We start from the raw sequence: 19957 nt of genomic DNA on the forward strand, positions 1-19957 counted from the left end.
CCTGGTGATGCTAATTCCCCAAATCATTATATGCAAGTGGTTATAGCTAAGGCACCTGGATCTCGGAGGGGTGAGGGGAATGGCCCACATAGAAATTATAATTAAGCAATATATCAGTTTTAAAAAAAATTTTTTGGGATCTGTTTATATATACATAAGAGGCTGTAATATTTAAAGATACCAGTAGGGGTCATAATTCACAAACCCCAGTATTCTAGCCCCGTGCATAGTGATGGGAGAAATGGTATCACCCAATGATCATCGTTAATGGCATATATCGAGTTACATGGATAAAATAGCATTAATGCCTGTATCTATAGGGTTATGAAAATACTCAAGTCTGTCGTAATGTTGGATAATAAAGCCTTATTAAAAAGGGAATACATTTCAAGCACCCCTGGCATTTTGGCTCGGTCTATTAAGGGCCGTCTTGGGAATACATACTAAGGGAATCCGCCCATGGGAGGAGATATCCCCGCTTGCCTTCAAATAGCTTAGCATTAGGTACGTCAGCACGCCTTTGAGAACGTCGATGACGAAACGCGTAAGGCGGAGCTACGTACCTACGTCACACGCGGAAGTCGGAGAGAGTGTGGAACGCAGCTGGGACGCACGCCGCTCAGCTGTTAGGCTACATCCACGAGCTCCTCTCCGGGCTTGATCTCCCTAACGCAGTGTGATATCTCCACTTCCCTTGCGGGAGTGATATTTGTTTTTAATAATTTTTGTATACTTAATTTTACCATTGGTTAATGGACCGAGTTTTTTTTAATAAATACACTACGTTATCACACTATGGGAGCCCTGTTTTTTCTTATATGAAGATAAAACCTAATCCTGAAGGATAGCTACATCTGGAGCGGAAACCCTATTGGATTCCAAGGGAACATCGAGGATACTAGATGCGTGTTACCCCTGCGGGGGTGCAGGGAGCTGGTGAGTGGGGACCCTTGAGGGGGAGCACTAAAAGTCACTGGATACCATCAACTACTGCTATCACCACAGTCACCTCATGCAGGAATCTCTGAATGAACTGTCTTCAAAATAGAACTTTTACAATAGTGATCTCTAATAATTATATAAAAAAAATTTTTCATATATATATATTTTTTATTTATGTCACAAGTGGTTTATCTTTGACACATTTTGCTAATTTTTTTATGTGGTACATATATTTTTTCTATATATAATTTGGCACACGTTACACTTGGTTTTTATTAATAGTGATTGCACTTATGGTAAAAAAGGAGGTGTGACTGGACCCTCAGCTAATAAGTCACTTGCACAGGTTGGAGATATATTTAACTATTACATTGGACTGGGTATGGACTGAATGGAGACCTTTCACTAGCCAGTGATACAGCTGGAGAATGAATTGTTAATATATGGTAACCTCTTACAAAATAGGAGGAGGGTGTGTGCTGATACACTTAACTTAAATACGGTTTTGCAATAGCACATTGTTTCCAACCCTAGGAGAGCACACAGTTATCATACAGCATATAGCTAAGGCACCATTGATACGTATCCAACATAGGTAGCGCCATTTGCCCCTATCTATATATACCTTGTCTCTTTAACCATGTGATCGGCTGTGTTCAATCACAGCCAGTCACATGTAAACACGGAGATGGCGGCAATCGGCGCTTCTCACCTCACACTGACAGAGTGTGAAGATAGGAGAGCCGATCAGCAGCATCTTCTCACAGGGGACAGCTAGGTATGTAATCAAGGCACTGATCATCAGTGCTCTGATTACAATTATGTGCCCACCAGTGCCAGCAATGCCACTGCCAGCAATCAGTGCCAACCAGCGCCCACAATTGGCACCAATTTGTGCCCACAAGTGCCAGCAATCAGGGCCGCCTATCTGTGCCCACCAGTGTCACCTATTTCTGCCCAGCGCCCACCAGTGCCACCCATCAGTGCCGCCTATCAGTGCTCATCAGTGCCACATATCAGTGCCACCTATCAGTGCCCATAAGTGCAGCATATTCGTGCCTCCTCATCAGTGCCACCTAATCAGTGCCCATAGGTGCCGCCTCATCAGTGCCCATAAGTGCCACCTCATCAGTGCCCATCAGTGCAGCCTATCAGTGCCCATCAGTACTGCCTCATCAGTGCCCATGAGTATAGGAAAAAAATTACTTATTTACAAAATTTACTGACAGAAACTAAGAAAAACTTTTTTTTTTTCAAAATTTTTGGTCTTGAAAAAAACCCAGGAGTGATTAAATACCACCAAAAGAAAGCTCTATTTGTGTGAAGAAAATTATAAAAATTTCACATGGTTATAGTGTAGCATGACCGCGCATTCAAAGTGTGACAGCGCTGAAAGCTAAAAATGGATTGGGCAGGAAGGGGGTGTAAGTGCCCTGTATTGAGGTGGTTAATTTGATTTTTTAAATAAATTTTGCACATGAAATGTTATTTTTTTATTATTTTTCGTTGCAACCATGACTATATTTTGATCTGAATGTGATCATTTAAAGGGGACAGTTCACCTTATTAGTTAAAAAGAAAATTGGTCTTAAAAATAGAAAACTACTGTAGACACCACATTTAGGGAACGGTAAACTGCAAAATGTTACCTTTTTGTTTTTGTGTTCCAATATATTGTAATTTCCAACATAGAATAACACCAGATTACACAGAGAATTTAACTCAAAGCTTTGGAAGTTTAGCAGGTTGGTGGGGATATTGGGGAAGGTAATAATTAGCAAGCGCGGTGGGTGATGGGCTCTCAGTAGAACCTAAAATGCCATTGCCATGAATGGACAAGGTGATAGGTGCACTTTAATATTTGGATTTTGAAAAGTTTTATCTACATAACTGAGAAAAGTTTGGAAAACATTGCACAACCTGATAGAAGTATATACTGTGCACAAGTTACATTTATTTTGCAATGTAAATTCACTTTATTTGAATATTCTTTTTATTATACTTAACAGAAAAAAAAATCCGAAAGTTGCACCACAAGTGCCTTTTCAATTGAGTGTCCTTTTAGTAATGTAGATCTGGATGCAGAGAAATGCTATGTAATGCAAGCACAATTTCAAGTACCGGAGTTCTGTTTGTGGGACACCTATAAAAGCCAGTGGAGCATTACTATGTTCATGAAGAACAACATTCTGTATGGTAGGAATTGTTATAATTTAGTTTACACTTTTTGAAAAGGTTAAATTAATGATCAATAGTATTAAATTATAATTATTTGTGTTTGATTTTTTTATAATCGTGTTTTTTATTGACGCTGTTTTTTTTACGCTGTTTTTTTACTAGATGCATGTCCTGAAGTTGCCAGAAAAAAGCAACAGACAACAATGGAGATGCAAAGACTTGTCATCATTTTGTTTTCAGCTCTTATGTCTGTACTGTTTCTTTTAATAATATTCATTGGATGTTTTATGAAAAGGTAAATTACTTTCATTTGATGAATGTTCAGTAATTTTATTTCATAAGGACCTTATGGCTTTTGTATGCCTTTGCTCTTATTTAGACATGTAAAGAAAAATTGACAGTTGTTTCAAACAGGTATAAAAACCCCAAACCAAAAATATAATATTGTAGCTTACCAATCATTGGGGGTGGAGGCTGCATTTGTTTTCTTTTTTTAGGCTTTTTCCCCCTGTTTTCATTTGGTGATCTGGCCAGTAACATACCTCTTGTATTAGAGTGCCCACACTCTGGTTGCACAGGGAACACCTTTGGACAGCAGCAGTGTCAGTCTGGGGAGAGTTTTAGATGGACTTGCAGATTTAAATACACTAACAAATTGAAGCCAAATTCCATGACACAATCCTTGCGAATATCCTGAAACCCTTACATTTTTGTGTCTCCTTTTTAAAATCCATTGTTCCCAATTCCACTGACAAACTCCTCCTGTTTCTGTCTCAGTATCCTCCCACCTCCACCTTTACAGTCTGCAATGCTGGTGACAGGATCTCGACTACCCTCACTGTCCCAAAATAAGCTGCTTCTATTTTAGCTGGCCTTTTTCCTGGACACTGATTTTATTTTGATTTAATTTTCCTCTGTAGAAGCCTCTGTGTGAAGAGCTTGGCTCCCATGCTGCTGCTCTGTAATTACTCCGTTTTGTAAATGGGTGCCAAATGCATTTTGGGGCACTTATCTTCACCCTTGTATGACTATGACCATATTTTTTAAGTGATTTTGTTGCCAATTGTGAAAAATCAGTAGCTATTAAAGGGGTTGTAAAGGTAAAAATTTTTTCACCTTAATGCATTCTATGCATTAAGGTGAAAAAACTTTTGACAGTACCGCCGCCCCCAGCCCCCCCGTTTTACTTACCTGACACCTCGAATCTTCGCTCCTCGTCCTCGTCAGCTTCATTGCAGCTCAGCCTGGTCGCTGATTGGCTGCAGTGGATGGATTGAAAGCAGCGCAGCCATTGGCTCGCGCTGCTGTCAATCACATCCGATGACGCGGCGCGCCGGGGGGCGGGGCCAAGTGATACAGCGAGCGGCTATAGCCGCCGGCTGTATCACGGGAGCGCGCCCGCAAGCACTCACCACCGTGCGAGGGAGCTCGCATGAAGGTGGTAAATGCTTGCGGGGAGGAGCTGAAACAGCCGTCGAGGGACCCCAGAAGACCAGGTTCGGGGCCACTCTGTGCAGAACGAGCTGCACAGTGAAGGTAAGTATGATATGTTTGTTATTTTTAAAAAAAAAAAAAAAATAACTTTACAACCCCTTTAACTATTTCTCCCACTGTCATACCCTTTACACTCTTCTCCTGCACATAACCCCCCCCTGTCATATTCTCTGCACCCCTTGTTTGCACATATTGCCTGCTGCCCTTACAATACACACCCTCCTCCTCTATATATTGCCCCATGGCATATGCTCTGCATTCCGCTCCTGCATATCTCCTGCAGATATTGCTTCTCATCTTACAATCTGCTTACTGCCAAATGTTATACCCTTTGTATTTCTCTCCTGCACATACTATCTGCTGTCATACCCTCTGCAATCCTCGTACACATAATGCTCCTATCATACTCTCCACACCCTTCTCCTGTACACTCTACCTGATAATACATTAAAAGTGCAGTGCTAAAAATATAATCAGTCTCTCACATGTAATTTAAACAGTAAAAGTCTTTCATAAAATAATAGTCCTTTCCAGAAAGATGTAAATTTGCTCAGTAGAGACAGGTGTATAAATATAAAATTGGGTGCTCCAAAGGAAAGGATAACACCGCCGTCACCTGATCACACTGCCTCTTACCATCAAACATGGACCCTCATATGAGAAGGTCACATACACAGTATAGTTCCACTCCTGAAAAAGGTCTCCAGTTAGGATAGTTCACCACTCCTCGCTTAGGGCACACTCCTATCCTCCTGATCAGGGACTCCCCAATGATGTAATAAAGAGTAAGGGAATACCTCTCAGTGTAGTAATTCCAACTTAATTTATTATTAAAAAATAATACACTCACTTAGGTAGCAATTAAAACAGCATATGTGCGTATCACATTGGTGTTGTCCACCAACAAGATGGCTGCCACATCCTGATACACAATGACGTCACACGTCTCCAACTCCTCCCTACGTATGTATGTATTGTTTACATACTACCTGATGTCATACCTTCTGCATAATGTTCCTGCTTATACTACAGATTGTCACACTCCCTGCACTTTTCTTCTGCACATACTGCCTGCTGTCATACCCTTGACACTCCTCTTCTACATACGTATCTTGCACATTGTCATACTCTTCATTCTCCTTTCCTGCATATACTGCCTGCTATAATACCCTTTACACTTCTCTGCTGCATATACTACCCGCTGTCATACCCTTCATGCTCCTTTCCTGCATATACTGCCCGCTGTCATACCCTTTACACTTCTCTGCTGCATATACTACCCGCTGTCATACGCTTCATGTTCCTTTGCTGCATATACTGCCCGCTGCCATAGCCTTCACACTCCTTTCCTGCATATACTGCCTGCTGCCATACCCTTCACACACCTCTCATATATATACTGCCCGCTGTCATACCTTTTACACTCCTCTTCTACATATACTGTCCACTGTCATATCCTCCATGCTCCTTTCCTGCGTATACTGCCTGCTGTCTTATCCTTTACACTCCTTTCCTGCATATACTGTCCACTGTCATACACTTCATGCTCTTTTCCTGCAAATGCTGCCTGCTGTCATACCTTTTATATTGCTTTCCTGCATATACTGTGCCCGCTGTCATACCCTTCATGCTCCTTTCCTGCATATACTGCTCACTGTCATACCCAGGGCCGCTGATAAGGCAGTACAACCAGCCCTGTTGTACCAGGCCCGACCAGCAGGGGGGACCTGTGTAGCTTCACACAGTTCTGTGGAGAAAAAAAAAAAAAAAACACTTTCTAATTTACACCCCGCTCAGCCGCTCCTGCTAGCATAGAGAGGGCCCGGACTGGCCATAGGGCACAAGAATAACTGGCTGTGATATGCAGGGCTGGCCGTGGGTGGATGTTCTGCATATGCTGGGTGGTGGTGGGAGGAGCAGAAGGAGCCTCTCCATTCCCCTGCCCACGAAGCCGTTCCAAGGCAACCTAGGCCGCAGATGGACTGAAAATCCCGGTTTGTGCATGCGTGCTGCAGCCGCCAGGCACTCCAGGATGACAGGAGAGGAGAAGGAACGGAGAATCCGAGGCCTTCTGCACTACCACCTTCAGACCTGCCTCCTGCACATAAAAGCTGGCGAGGTGCTGCGGGCACTTATATGAAAGCAGTGCGGCTGGTGTATGCCCACCTCCTTTCCCACAAGTGAAGGGGTCTAATCAGATGCTCCAGGCCAGAGAGCGCTTGATTTTCTTATGGTAACTGTACTCTTTTTTTCCCTCAGTGACTGCAATCTGATTAATCAATGTGCACCTGCTGTCTCTGGGCACAATGGTCTCCACTTCAGCTTGAGCCAGGCACACCGCTGCGCATATTGCTGGCTGCTCTGCTCAAATCCCAGCTGCCTGCTGCTGTGGCTGCCCATTGCCTTCCTTGGTGGAGTGATCTTTCTCCGTTGAGCTCCACACTCAGTAGCCGAGGCCGAGAGGCTTATGTGAGGCTGGCGGGCAGTGGGCGGCAGCTGACAGATCTGTGTCCTCTCAGCTTATGCAGAGTGGAAACGGACACAGCCCACTCTGCTCTAAGGGTTGCTGGTGTAAACAAACCGGCTGTCCGTTTACGCCCGACTGCCCTCCAATACAATCCACTAGATGGAGGGATATGGATCCTTTTCCGTTTTGTGAATGGATTGAAGGTAGGTGGATGTAAATGGACACAAGTCTGTTTACATTCATCACTCTATAGTGAAGTGAATGGAGGGTCAGATCAGGTCTGCCTATAGATATTAAAGAGGTCTGTTTTCAACTGAAAACAATATTAATTTTGAATAATCAAATTTATAACAGGCTGGAGAAAGATAGGCGGAGTCTGGGGCAGGGCCAGGGGTGGGGTTGAGGGTGGGGCTGAAGGGGCCCCATCAGGTAGGCTGTAGGGGGCCCCATGATTTCTATCAGCAGTCCTGGTCATACCTTTTACACTCCTCTCCTGCATATACTGCTCACTGTCATACCCTTTACACTCCTCTCCTGCATATACTGCTCACTGTCATACCTTTTACACTCCTCTCCTGCATATACTGCTCACTGTCATACCCTTTACACTAATCTCCTGCATATACTGCCCACTGTCATACGCTTCACACTGCCATCAATTACAGACTGAGGGATAAAAAGTGCATAAAAGGTAATATTACATTCCTTAGTCAGGAAACGCCCTGCAGCTTCAAGCATTATAATCTTATCGAAATAAAGTAATTTTAACAAAAATACTTTATGTTTTGTTTTTTGAGGGGGATCTTTCAGAAGGTGTTTTTGGTTAGAGAACCATTTAGTGAATACATTTAAATCCCAAGCATTCTAAATCTTATATTCTGAGCTAATGATATCATGTACTAAGCTCTGGCATGTGTAATGAAAGATAAAGACTTTTAGCACAAAAGCAGACAGGATGCTTCAAAACCAACACTTGCAAGATCAGCAACGTGTCTGGAACAGATAAAACTAAAATGTCTTTCATAATGTGTCATATATTTATTTTTCTGTCTGTCCTTTTAACAGGGTGAAGAAATATGTGTTGCCTACAATACCTGATCCAAAAAATGCATTTTATGACCTATACGACAGTCACAATGGATACTTACAGGTAACATTTACAACTACATGATACAAGTGTGCTACATCAGGGGAGAAGAATAATCTTGAAGGAGTAAGGTTATTTTTGCACTATAGAGGTATAAAAAAGATCTCAAGGGGAACTCAAAGCACAGTACTAAATGCAAAAAAAAAAAAAAAAGTAAAAGTAGTGTATATGTATATATATATATATATATATATATATATATATATATATATATATATATTATCTCAAAAAAGTGAGTATTTTATTCTATCTTTTCATGTGACAACACTGAAGTAATGACACTTTGCTACAATGTAAAGTAGTGAGTGTACAGCTTGTATAACAGTGTAAATTTGTTATCCCCTCTAAATAACTCTAAACACAGCCTTTAATGTCTAAACTGCTGGCAACAAAAGGGAAAATGTCCAAATTGGCCCAAAGTGTCAATATTTTGTGTGGCCACCATTATTTTCCAGCACTGTCTTAAACCTCTTGGGCATGGAGTTCACCAGAGCTTCACAGGTTGCCACTGGAGTCCTCTTCCACTCCTCCATGATGACATCACGGAGCTGGTGGATGTTAGAGACCTTGCGCTCCTCCACCTTCGGTTTGAAGATGCCTCACAGATGCTCAATAGGGATGAGCTGAACACCCGCCGGTTCGGTTCGCAGCAGACCATGCGAACTGGCAAAAAATGTGTTTGAACATGCGAACACCGTTAAAGTCTATGGGACACAAACTTATATGCAAAATCATTGACATAAAAAGTGTTTGGAGACCCGGGTCCTGCCCCAGGGGACATGTATCAATGCAAAAAAAGTTTTAAAAACTGCTGTTTTTTCAGGAGCAGTGATTTTAATAATGCTTAAAGCGAAACAATAAAAATAAAATATTTCTTTAAATGTCGTGACTGGGGGTGTCCTTAGTAGGCCTGTAAAGTAGCGCATTTTCCCCGTGTTTAGAACAATATCACAGCAAAATGACATTTCTAAAGGAAAAAATGTAATTTAAAACTACTCGCGGCTGTAATGTATTGTCGGGTCCTGGCAATATAGATGAAAATTATTGAAAAAAACAGCGTGGGTCCTCCCCCCCCAGTCCATTACCAGGCCCTTTGGGTCTGATATGGATATTAAGGGGAACCTCGTACCCAAGTTTTAAAAAAAATGGCGTGGGGGGCCCCCGGGCACTATATACTCTGTACAGCAGTATATATATACTATACGGCCTGCCCTATATACTATGCAGAAAATTGGGCCTTAGGTGTTGGTGGTACCAGTACACTGTAAGCCCTCACAGTTACCCTTGGTGGGCGCATGAATGGGCCCTGCTGTGAAATATTATATCCGGAATTGTAATTACATGCCCTTGTTAAACAGGGGCAGAAAAATTGGGCCTTGGCTGGTGGTGGTGGTGCCACAACACTGTAACCCCTCACAGATATTCTTGTTGGGTGCAAGAATGGGCCCTACTGTGAAATATTAGATCAAAAATTGTAATTACATGCCCCTGTTAAACAGGTGCAGAAAAATTGGGCCTTGGGTGGTGGTGGTGCCACAACACTGTAACCCCTCACAGATACTCTTGTTGGGCACAGGAATTGCCTTGCTGTGAAATATTAGATCAAACATTGTAATTACATGCTGGCGATGGTTGCTTGAACTTATTAGACCTTGGTGCTGAGGACTGAAAAATTGTTTAAAGGCATCGGTCAGCCGACCACCTTCTCCTCCACTCTTCCTCTGACTGAACGAAGCCTCAGCAACACATTGTCCAACACCAGGAAATTGTAACCTCCCAAGGTCTGGAAATGTGTTGCACAAACCTTTCTTCAAGGCCTCCTGAAGATGTTTCATCCCCTGCTTCCTCTGCGAAGGCAGGATAAGTTCTGCAACCTTACCCTTGTAATGTGGATTAACATGGATCAAGAAGGGTTGCCAGCCAGTAATGACCCCTCTCCTTGATACCACGAATCCTAGGGTCCTTTCGCAGGATCAGGGAGGCCATGCAGCATAAGTTTGCAGAGGTATTCGATTCTGAGTCCCCTGGGTCACTAAGGATCACATGATCCGTAACTACCTCCACCCAGCCACGTACAACTCCTTGGGCTTCTGAGAACTGAAAACCATCCCTTGAAGACTGCTGCTGAGTGTTATCCTCTACATCCATGCTGACACAATCCTCCTCCTCTTCTTCCTATGTATTTGGCGGGCCCGCAGGAATACTATCTGGATAAAGGGGGCCTTGAGAGGTAAGGAAGTCCTCCTCTTCCTCCTGCTGTTCTGCCTCAAGTGCCCGGTTCATGATTCCACGAAGCACGTGCTGCCCCCTAAAGGAAATCCTGCCTCGTTCGAGTTGTGCCTCCTCCTCCTCTCTTTTCTCAGGCACCCAAGTACAGTCAGTGACCTTATCATCCCCTCCCTTCTCGTCACTGGAGCAAACTTGGCAGTATACTGCAGCTGGGGGAACATGACTGCCAGTTTCTTGTCCTTCTTGGGCACCCCCTCTCTCTAGGCTCACCTTACTCCCTTCCTCAACCTAGGAACCAACATCGGAGCCTTCAAATTGCTGCGCATCCTCCAGCAGCATGTGCCCGACACTGTGGTCGAATAATTCTGGGGACTCCTTCGTGCATGAAGGTTAGTCAGGCTACTGAAGAAGTGACTGTGGACATGGAGCTGGTGGAATAGGCCGCTTTGGCAGCTGCGTTGGAAAGCAAACTACTCTGAGCCTGGGTCACAGAGGATGAGGAGGATGAGGACGGCTTTGTTACCCACTCCACCAACTCTTCTGCATGTTCTGGCTCAATAACATGGCCAGCAGCAGAAAAAAATGGACAAGAGTTGCCCTGCGGCCACCTGCAGAGGATGCACCATATCTACGACCAGTACTGTTGACTGTAGACACAGAGGCTGCTTGCCCTCTTTTAGAGGCCTGTGAGCATCTGCCTCTCCTTGGTGGCCTTCCAGACATGATGTATATTTTGTTTTGCAACACCACACAACACTGTATTATACATAGTTACATAGTTACATAGTTAGTCAGGTTGAAAAAAGACACAAGTCCATCCAGTTCAACCTTAAAAACAATAAATAAATAAAATAAAAAATATCGTACAATCCAATATACCCAATTTTATACCCTCAGTTGATCCAGAGGAAGGCAAAAAACCCCAGCGGAGCATGCTCCAATTTGCTACAACAGGGGAAAAAAATCCTTCCTGATCCCCCAAGAGGCAATTATATACTGTGTACACCACCAGAAGTGTAGTAGAAACTGTGCACACTGTATTAGATACTGTGTACACCGCCTGCACTGTTTTAGCAACTGTACTAAGACTGCACTGTATTGTGTACTGGGTACACCACCAGAAGTGTAGTAGAAACTGTGCACACTGTATTAGATACTGTGTACACCGCCTGCACTGTATTATAAACTGTACTACGGCTGCACTGTATTGTGTGCTGTGTACACCACCAGAAGTGTAGTAGAAACTGTACACACTGTATTAGATACTGTGTAAACCACCTGAAGCGTATTAGAAACAGGACACCACGGAATACACTGTATATATAGGCTACACTGGATGCAGATTATATATAAGATATATATATATATATATATATATATATATATATATATATATATATATATATATATGTATATACACACACACACACACACACACGAGAATGTATATATATATTAATACACCGCCTGAAGTGTATTAGAAACAGTACCTTACGGAATGCACTGTAGATATAGGTTACACTGCATGCAGAGTATATATAGATTTTATATATATATATATATATATATATATACAGTATGTCACAAGAGTGAGCACACCCCTGACATTTTTGTAAATATTTATTACAGGGGGTCCCCGGGTCACAAACAAGTTAGGCACTGTAGGTTTGTTCTTAAGTTGAATCTGTTTGTAAGTCGGAACAGGTACATTTTTTAAGTGTAGCTCCAGCCAAAAAAACTATTTTTAAGCTTTTTGGATAGCATAGGGAAGGTTTATCACCCCTGTAACATTTGTTTTGCTGTGTGTGCCCCTGTTCAGAAGATTTCACCTCACTTTCTGTCCCAATGACATTTGGATTTTGAAAATTTTGGGTTGTTGTGGAAACAAGCCCATAATAACTCTTACAGGAGTGAATTTCCCTTCCTAGGGGTAGATTTCATCTCACTTCCTGTTGTCTCCCTCCGTTTGTAAGTAGGAGTCATTTGTAAGTGGGATGTTTGTAACTAGGGGACCCCCTGTATATCTTTTCATCTGACAACACTGAAGAAATGATACTTTGCTACATGTAAAATAGTGAGTGTATAGCTTGTATAACAGTGTAAATTTGCTGCCCCCTCAAAAAACTCAACACACAGCCATTAATGTCTAAACCGCTGGCAACAAAAGTGAGTACACCCCTAAGTGAAAATGTCCAAATTGGGCTCAAAGTGTTAATATTTTGTGTGGCCACCATTATTTTCCAGCACTGCCTTAACCCTCATGGGCATGAAGTTCACCAGAGCTTCACGGGTTGCCACTGGAGTCCTCTTCCACTCCTCCACGACGACATCACGAAGCTGGTGGATGTTAGAGACCTTGCGCTTTTCCACCTTCCATTTGAGGATGCCCCACAGATGCTCAAAAGGGTTTAGGTCTAGAGACGAGCTTGGCCAGTCCATCACCTTTACCCTTAGCTTCTTTAGCAAGGCAGTGGTCATCTTGGAGGTGTGCTTGGGGTCATTATCATGTTGGAATACTGCCCTGCAGCCCAGTCTCCGAAGGGAGGGGATCATGCTCTGCTTCAGTATGTCACAGTATATGTTGGCATTCATGGTTCCCTCAATGAACTGTAGCTCCCCAGTGCTGGCAGCACTCATGCAGCCCCAGACTATGTCACTCCCACCACCATGCTTGATTGTAGGCAAGACACATTTGTCTTTGTACTTTGTGTTTATCTTGGTCTCATCAGACCACAGGAAATGGTTCCAGTAATCGATGTCCTTAGTCTGCTTATCTTCAGCAAACTGTTTGTGGGCTTCTTGCGCATCATCTTTAGAAGAGGCTTCCCTCTGGGACGAAAGCCATGCAGACCAATTTGATGCAGTGTGCGGCATATGGTCTGAGCACTGACAGGCTGACCCCCCCCCCCTTCAACATCTGCAGCAATGCTGGCAGCACTCATATGTCTTTTTCCCAAAGACAACTTCTGGATATGACGCTGAGCACATGCACTCAACTTCTTTGGTCAACCATGGCTAAGCCTGTTCTGAGTGAAATCTATCCTGTTAAGCCACTGTATGGTCCTGGCCTATGTCCTGCAGCTCAGTTTCAGAGTCTTGGCAATCTTCTTATAGCCTAGGCCAGGGAAAATGGTGAATTGGGCCCAATTTGGATATTTTCACTTAGGGGTGTACTCACTTTTGTTGCCAGTGGTTTAGACATTAATGGCTATGTGTTAAGTTATTTTGAGGGTACAGCAAATTTACACTGTTATACAAGCTGTACACTCACTACTTTACATTGTAGCAAAGTGTTATTTCTTTGGCGTTGTCACCTTAAAAGATATAATAAAATATTTACAAAAATGTGAGGGGTGTATTCACTATTGTGAGATACTGTACATATATGAGACTGTATATGTATATATATATATCTATAGATATATATCTATAGATATATATCTATAGATATATATATATATATATCTATAGATATATATTATAGATATATATATATATATATATCCTGCCTGCTTAATCTAAATCAAGCTATCTCCCAGTCCATACCATCAACACTGCACACAGCTGCCGTGTAAGCAGCCTTATATAGTTTGGGGTGTGGACTTAGCCCCCCTGAGCCATAATTGGCCAAAGGCACCCTGCCTTTGGCCAATTATGGCTCTCTTAGCAGAGGGCGTTGTGAATGGCCAAAGCATGCAGGTCAGGTGCATGCTTTGTCCAATCATCATACAGCAATGCACTGTGATCTTGCAGTGCATCATAGGGGGGTTCCACGGCGCTCGAATTTGCCGCGAATGCCTCATAATGTTCGCTCTTCAGCGAACGGGCGAACACCCGATGTTCGACCCGAACATCAAGCTCATCCCTAATGCTCAATAGGGTTTAGTTCTGGAGACATGCTTGGCCAGTCCATCACCTTTACCCTCAGCTTCTTTAGCAAGGCAGTGGTCATCTTGGAGGTGTGTTTGGGGTCGTTATCATGTTGGAATACTGCCCTGCGGCCCTGTCTCCAAAGGCAGGGGATCATGCTCTGCTTCAGTATGATACAGTACATTTTGGCATTCATGGTTCCCTCGATGAACTGAAGCTTCCCAGTGATGTCCCGTCATGCAGCCCCAGACCATGACACTCCCACCACCATGCTTGACTGTAGACAAGACACACTTGTCTTTGTACTCCTCACCTGGTTGCCACCACACACACTTGACACCATCTGAACCAAATAAGTTTATATTGGTCTCATCAGACCACAGGATGTGGTTCCAGTAATCCATGTTCTTTGTCTACTTGTCTTCAGCAAACTGTTTGCAGGCTTTCTTGTGCATCATCTTTAGAAGAGGCTTCCTTCTGGGACAACAGCCATGCAGACCAATTTGATATGACGCTGAGCACGTACACTCAACTTCTTTGGTCGACAATGGTGATGCCTGTTCTGAGTGGAACCTGTCCTGTTAAACCGCTGTATGGTCTTGGCCAATGTGCTGCAGCTCAGTTTCAGGGTCTTAGCATTCTTCTCAGAGCCTAAGCCATCTTTATGTAGAGGAGCAAATCTTTTTTTCAGATCCTCGGAGAGTTCTTTGCCGTGAGGTGCCATTTTGAACTTCCAGTGACCAGTATGAGAGATTGAGAGTTATAACACCAAATTTTACACCAGATTGAGAGTTATAACACCAAATTTAACACACCTGCTCCCTATTCACTTCTGAGACCTTGTAACACTAACGAGTCACATGACACCAGAGAGGGAAAATGGCTAATTGGGCCCAATTTGGACATTTTCACTCAGGGGTGTACTCACTTTTATTGCCAGCAGTTTAGAAATTAATGGCTGTGTGTTGAGTTATTTTGAGGGGACAGAAAATTTACACTGTTATGCGCCGTACACACGGTCAGATTTTCCGATGGAAAATGTGTGATAGGACCTTGTTGTCGGAATTTCCGATCGTGTGTAGGCTCCATCACACATTTTCCATCGGATTTTCCGACACACAAAGATGGGAGCAGGATATAAAATTTTCCGACAACAAAATCCGTTGTCGGAAATTCCGATCGTGTGTACACAAATCCGACGGACAAAGTGCCACGCATGCTCAGAATAAATAAAGAGATGAAAGCTATTGGCTACTGCCCCGTTAATAGTCCCGACGTACGTGTTTTACGTCACCGCGTTCAGAACGATCGGATTTTCCGACAACTTTGTGTGACCGTGTGTATGCAAGACAAGTTTGAGCCATCATCCATCGGAAAAAATCCTAGGATTTTGTTGTCGGAATGTCCGAACAAAGTCCGACCGTGTGTACTGGGCATTATACAAGCTTATACACTCACTACTTTACATTTTTTATAGCAAAGTATAATTTCTTCAGTCTTGTCACATGAAAAGATGATAAAATATTTACAAAAATGTGAGGGGTGTACTACTCACATGTGTGACATACTGTATATATATATATATATATATATATATATATATATATATATATATATTTATATATATATATAATATTACCAAAAGTATTGGGATGCCTGCCTTTACACGCACATGAACTTTAATGATATTCCAGTCTTATGCCGCATACACACTATCGCACATTCCGACAACAAAATCCATGTTTTTTTTCTGATGGATGTTGGCTCAAACTTGTCTTGCATACACACGGTCGCACAAATCTTGTCGGAAATTCCAAATGTCAAGAACACGATGACTTACAACACGTACGATGAGCCGAGAAAAATGAAGTTCAATAGCCAATGCGGCTCTTCTGCTTGATTCCGAGCATGCGTGGAACTATGTGCGTCAGAATTGTGTACACACAAACGGATTTTGTTGTCGGAAAATTTGAGATCCAGATGTCAATCTCAATCTTGTTTGGCGGAAAATGTCTGATGGAGCCTACACACGATCGGAATTTCTGACAAAAAACTCCTATCGAACATTTCCCGCCGAACAATCTGACCGTGTGTACGCAGCATAAGTCTGTGAGGTTCAATATTGAGTTGGCCCACCCTTTGCCGCTATAACAGCTTCAACTCTTCTGGGAGGGCTGTATACAAGGTTTAGGAGTGTGTCTATGGGAATGTTTGACCATTCTTCCAGAAGCGCATTTGTGAGGTCAGGCACTGATGTTGGATGAGAAGGCCTGGCTCACAGTCTGCACTCCAATTCATCCTAAAGGTGTTCTATCTTGTTGAGGTCAGGACTCTGTGTAGGCCAGTCAAACTCCTCCACCCCAAACTCGCTCACCCATGTCTTTATGGACCTTGCTTTGTGCACTGGTGCGCAGTCATGTTGGAACAGGAAGGGGCCATCCCCAAACTGTTCCCACAAAGTTGGGAGCACAAAACTGTCCAAAATGTCTTGGTATGCTGATACCTTAAGATTTCCCTTCACTGGAACTAAGGGGCCAAGCCCAACCCCTGAAAAACAACCCCACACCATAATCCTCAATCCACTAAATGATTTGGACCAATGCACAAAGCAAGGTCCATAAAGACATGGATGAGCAAGTATGAGGTGGGGGAACTTGACTGGCCTGCACAAAGTTCTGACCTCAGCCTGATAGAACACCTGAATTAGAGCCGAGACTGCGAGCATCAGTTCCTGACCTCACAAATGCCCTGCTGGAAGAATGGTTAAACATTCCCATAGACACAGTCCTAAACCTTATAGACAGCCTTCCCAGAAGAGTTGAAGTTGTTATAGCCGCAAAGGGTGGGCCAACTCAATACTGAACCCTACGGACTTATGCCCCGTACACACGGTTGGACATTGATCGGACATTCCGACAACAAAATCCTAGGATTTTTTCCGACGAATGTTGGCTCAAACTTGTCTTGCATACACACGGTCACACAAAGTTGACGGAAAATCCGATCATTCTGAACGCGGTGACGTAAAACACGGACTTCGGGACTATTAACGGGGCAGTAGCCAATAGCTTTCATCTCTTTATTTATTCTGAGCATGCGTGGCACTTTGTGCGTTGGATTTGTGTACACACGATCGGAAATCCCGACAACGGATTTTGTTGTCGGAAAATTTTATAGCCTGCCCTCAAACTTTGTGTGTCGGAAAATCCGATGGAAAATGTGTGATGGAGCCTACACACGGTCGGAATACTTTTGGATATATATATATATACAGGATATGTATACAGTATACTGTATATGTGTGTATATATATATATATTTATATATATATATATATATATATATATATATATATATATATATATATATATATATATATATATATATATATATATATATATATATATATATATAGCCCTCTTTGGGGGGAGGATTATGAGAAATGACTTTTCCCAAACAGGATATTGCACTAAAACTGTAGATAAAGTGAAAAAGTGGGTTTGATAATAAAGCTGGCAGTCCCTCTACCCAGGACAGGGCTTCTGTGAACAGAGGAAATTCCCTTCCTGGAAAATTAACCGGTAATCTTATCAAAGTAATTGGGAGCAGAGAAACTACTACAACCAGCATATAAAATGACCCATAAATATATAGATGCACACCAGTATAGAAATAAGACATGTTTTAAATAAGAAGAGATTATTAACTGTACATACATCCAAAGTATAAAAGGTATTATCATCAAAGACCCCGATAGAAGTCCTGGTGGAATTGTGCACATACTGTGTACCCAGATGAATGTTAGAAAGTTCAGTTGCAGGGCCCCTGAGGATAATGCAACATCTGCCTTTGTGTTGGAGACCTGAGGACAAGATCAGCGGTCATGGGAAATTCTCCAACTGCTGTCCAGCCAGCATGGAATGTAGCTTCACACCGGCAGGAACCAGCAGGAACCATGGCACTAGGACTCAGAAGCAACCTATCTACTTTACTGCTTTAGTAGTTTCTAATCTGACATGCAGCCAGACCTCTAACTACCAGAACCTAGATCTAACCTATGATGGTTAGATATGTATATAACTAAAATAACGAGAGCGGCATATAAACTATATTGCAATAAACAGGTTCACCTACTAACATACTGGAAGTTGACCACTACACACATACAATAGCACAGACTTAAGTATCTGGCACTGTGCATGTGAGATAATAACAATAGGACAGAGATAAGTCTGTCACAAGAATTCAGAAATATACTAAAGAAGCTATAGGCAGCTGCATTTAAAGTGATTTTAAAGGTGAAAAAATACGTAAATAACAAACATGTCATACTTACCTGCTCTAAAAACGTGAGCCTTTTTAAAGTCTTTTGCTTTAAATGCAGAGCCACTTACTCACTGTTCTCATTTAAAGACATGATAAATATTCCTACCTAAACCTTGTTTTTCACCAGCATAAGATGTGCATAAATCATGCAACCTGATGGTGACATTTTGTTGCCCTGTGCGCACAGCCTATAGTTTAGTAAGTCTTCACATTCCTGTGCCAGCGTTCGGCAAAGTACTGCACAGGTTGAGGCATGACCTCTGTCTGTAGTGTGAGACCTGACACTTTCTGTGAGTAAACTACATATCCCACAATTCCCAGGCTTCTCGGTCTAATGCTTGTGCAGGTGATAACTACACAGCTGTTAGATATGACATGCAGGCAGAGCACCCACAGACACACATAGAGCTCACTCTTGCAGCTAGGATGATGTGTTTAATCACATTAGTGCATTTGTGATGCAACAGAGAGGGCATGCATCAGATGATGTGGGAACCAAAACAGGAAATTGCCATGTCCCCTTGGTGCATAGGGATCAGCTAGCCGAAGCAATACATGGAAGCTAGCTGAAGCCACAACATGAGAGCCCATCATTACCAGGTAAGATAAAACAAACACCGCAGGGATATAACTACACTAATGCATAGTTTAAACAACAAAAACATTTGGAAATGTACAATGCCTTTAAGAAATAGAGAGCAGGGAATAAAATCCAACAACCTTAAGACACCAAAGAGGACTCACTTTAGTTAAACTAAAGGAGCACAATATGGAAAATGCTTAGTTGCTTTGGGTACTTTTCTTGAGCTTAATCTGTGAAAAAAACCAATAGTGAGACGGCAGACAACAGGAGAAAGGAGAGCAAACCAATCCCTGTTCTTGGTAGGAGCCATTTTCTGAATAAAATCTTCATTCGTTTTAAAATTAAATGCTCGTATTGTACAGGAAATGCTAATATTAGAGGTCAAATTGGGTGATCTGACTAATGATCTGTCTAAGAGCTCTCCTCTTGTGGTCTTACACTTTTACCTCCTACTTGAATTCCCTGATGCCTTTTAAATTGACCCTGTTGCTACAGAAACAAACAAGCAAAAGCTCCCTGCAGAAAAAGACTTTCTGTTTGGCAGACTCTCCTACTGCATGCCATGGCTTCTCTTACCCTCCGTTACATTTGTACTGTGTCATTTAAGCAACATTGTGGCTGGTGGATGGACATAACATCTTACACACCTGAAAGTGTTAAATAACACACAAACTAAAAACAATGAGACTTTCCTTCTGGAAATGTATGTATCTTGAGGGCA

At 42.5% G+C, this 19957-nt stretch overlaps 2 protein-coding genes across 2 annotated transcripts in view; both read left to right on the forward strand.

Annotated features, from left to right (window-relative positions):
• Positions 1–19957, forward strand: part of LOC141127789 (cytokine receptor-like factor 2) — a 201431-nt gene that overhangs the window by 171515 nt on the left and 9959 nt on the right. The window lies entirely within an intron of this gene.
• Positions 1–19957, forward strand: part of LOC141127790 (cytokine receptor-like factor 2) — a 50615-nt gene that overhangs the window by 20699 nt on the left and 9959 nt on the right. Inside the window, exons 3-5 of the mRNA XM_073614568.1 lie at positions 2952–3138; positions 3283–3415; positions 8147–8231. Of these exons, the coding sequence (XP_073470669.1) occupies positions 2952–3138; positions 3283–3415; positions 8147–8231 (405 nt within the window). The remainder of the gene's footprint in view (positions 1–2951; positions 3139–3282; positions 3416–8146; positions 8232–19957) is intronic.

Source organism: Aquarana catesbeiana, linkage group LG02, assembly GCF_042186555.1.
Source record: "Aquarana catesbeiana isolate 2022-GZ linkage group LG02, ASM4218655v1, whole genome shotgun sequence".
Classification (NCBI taxonomy): domain Eukaryota; kingdom Metazoa; phylum Chordata; class Amphibia; order Anura; family Ranidae; genus Aquarana; species Aquarana catesbeiana.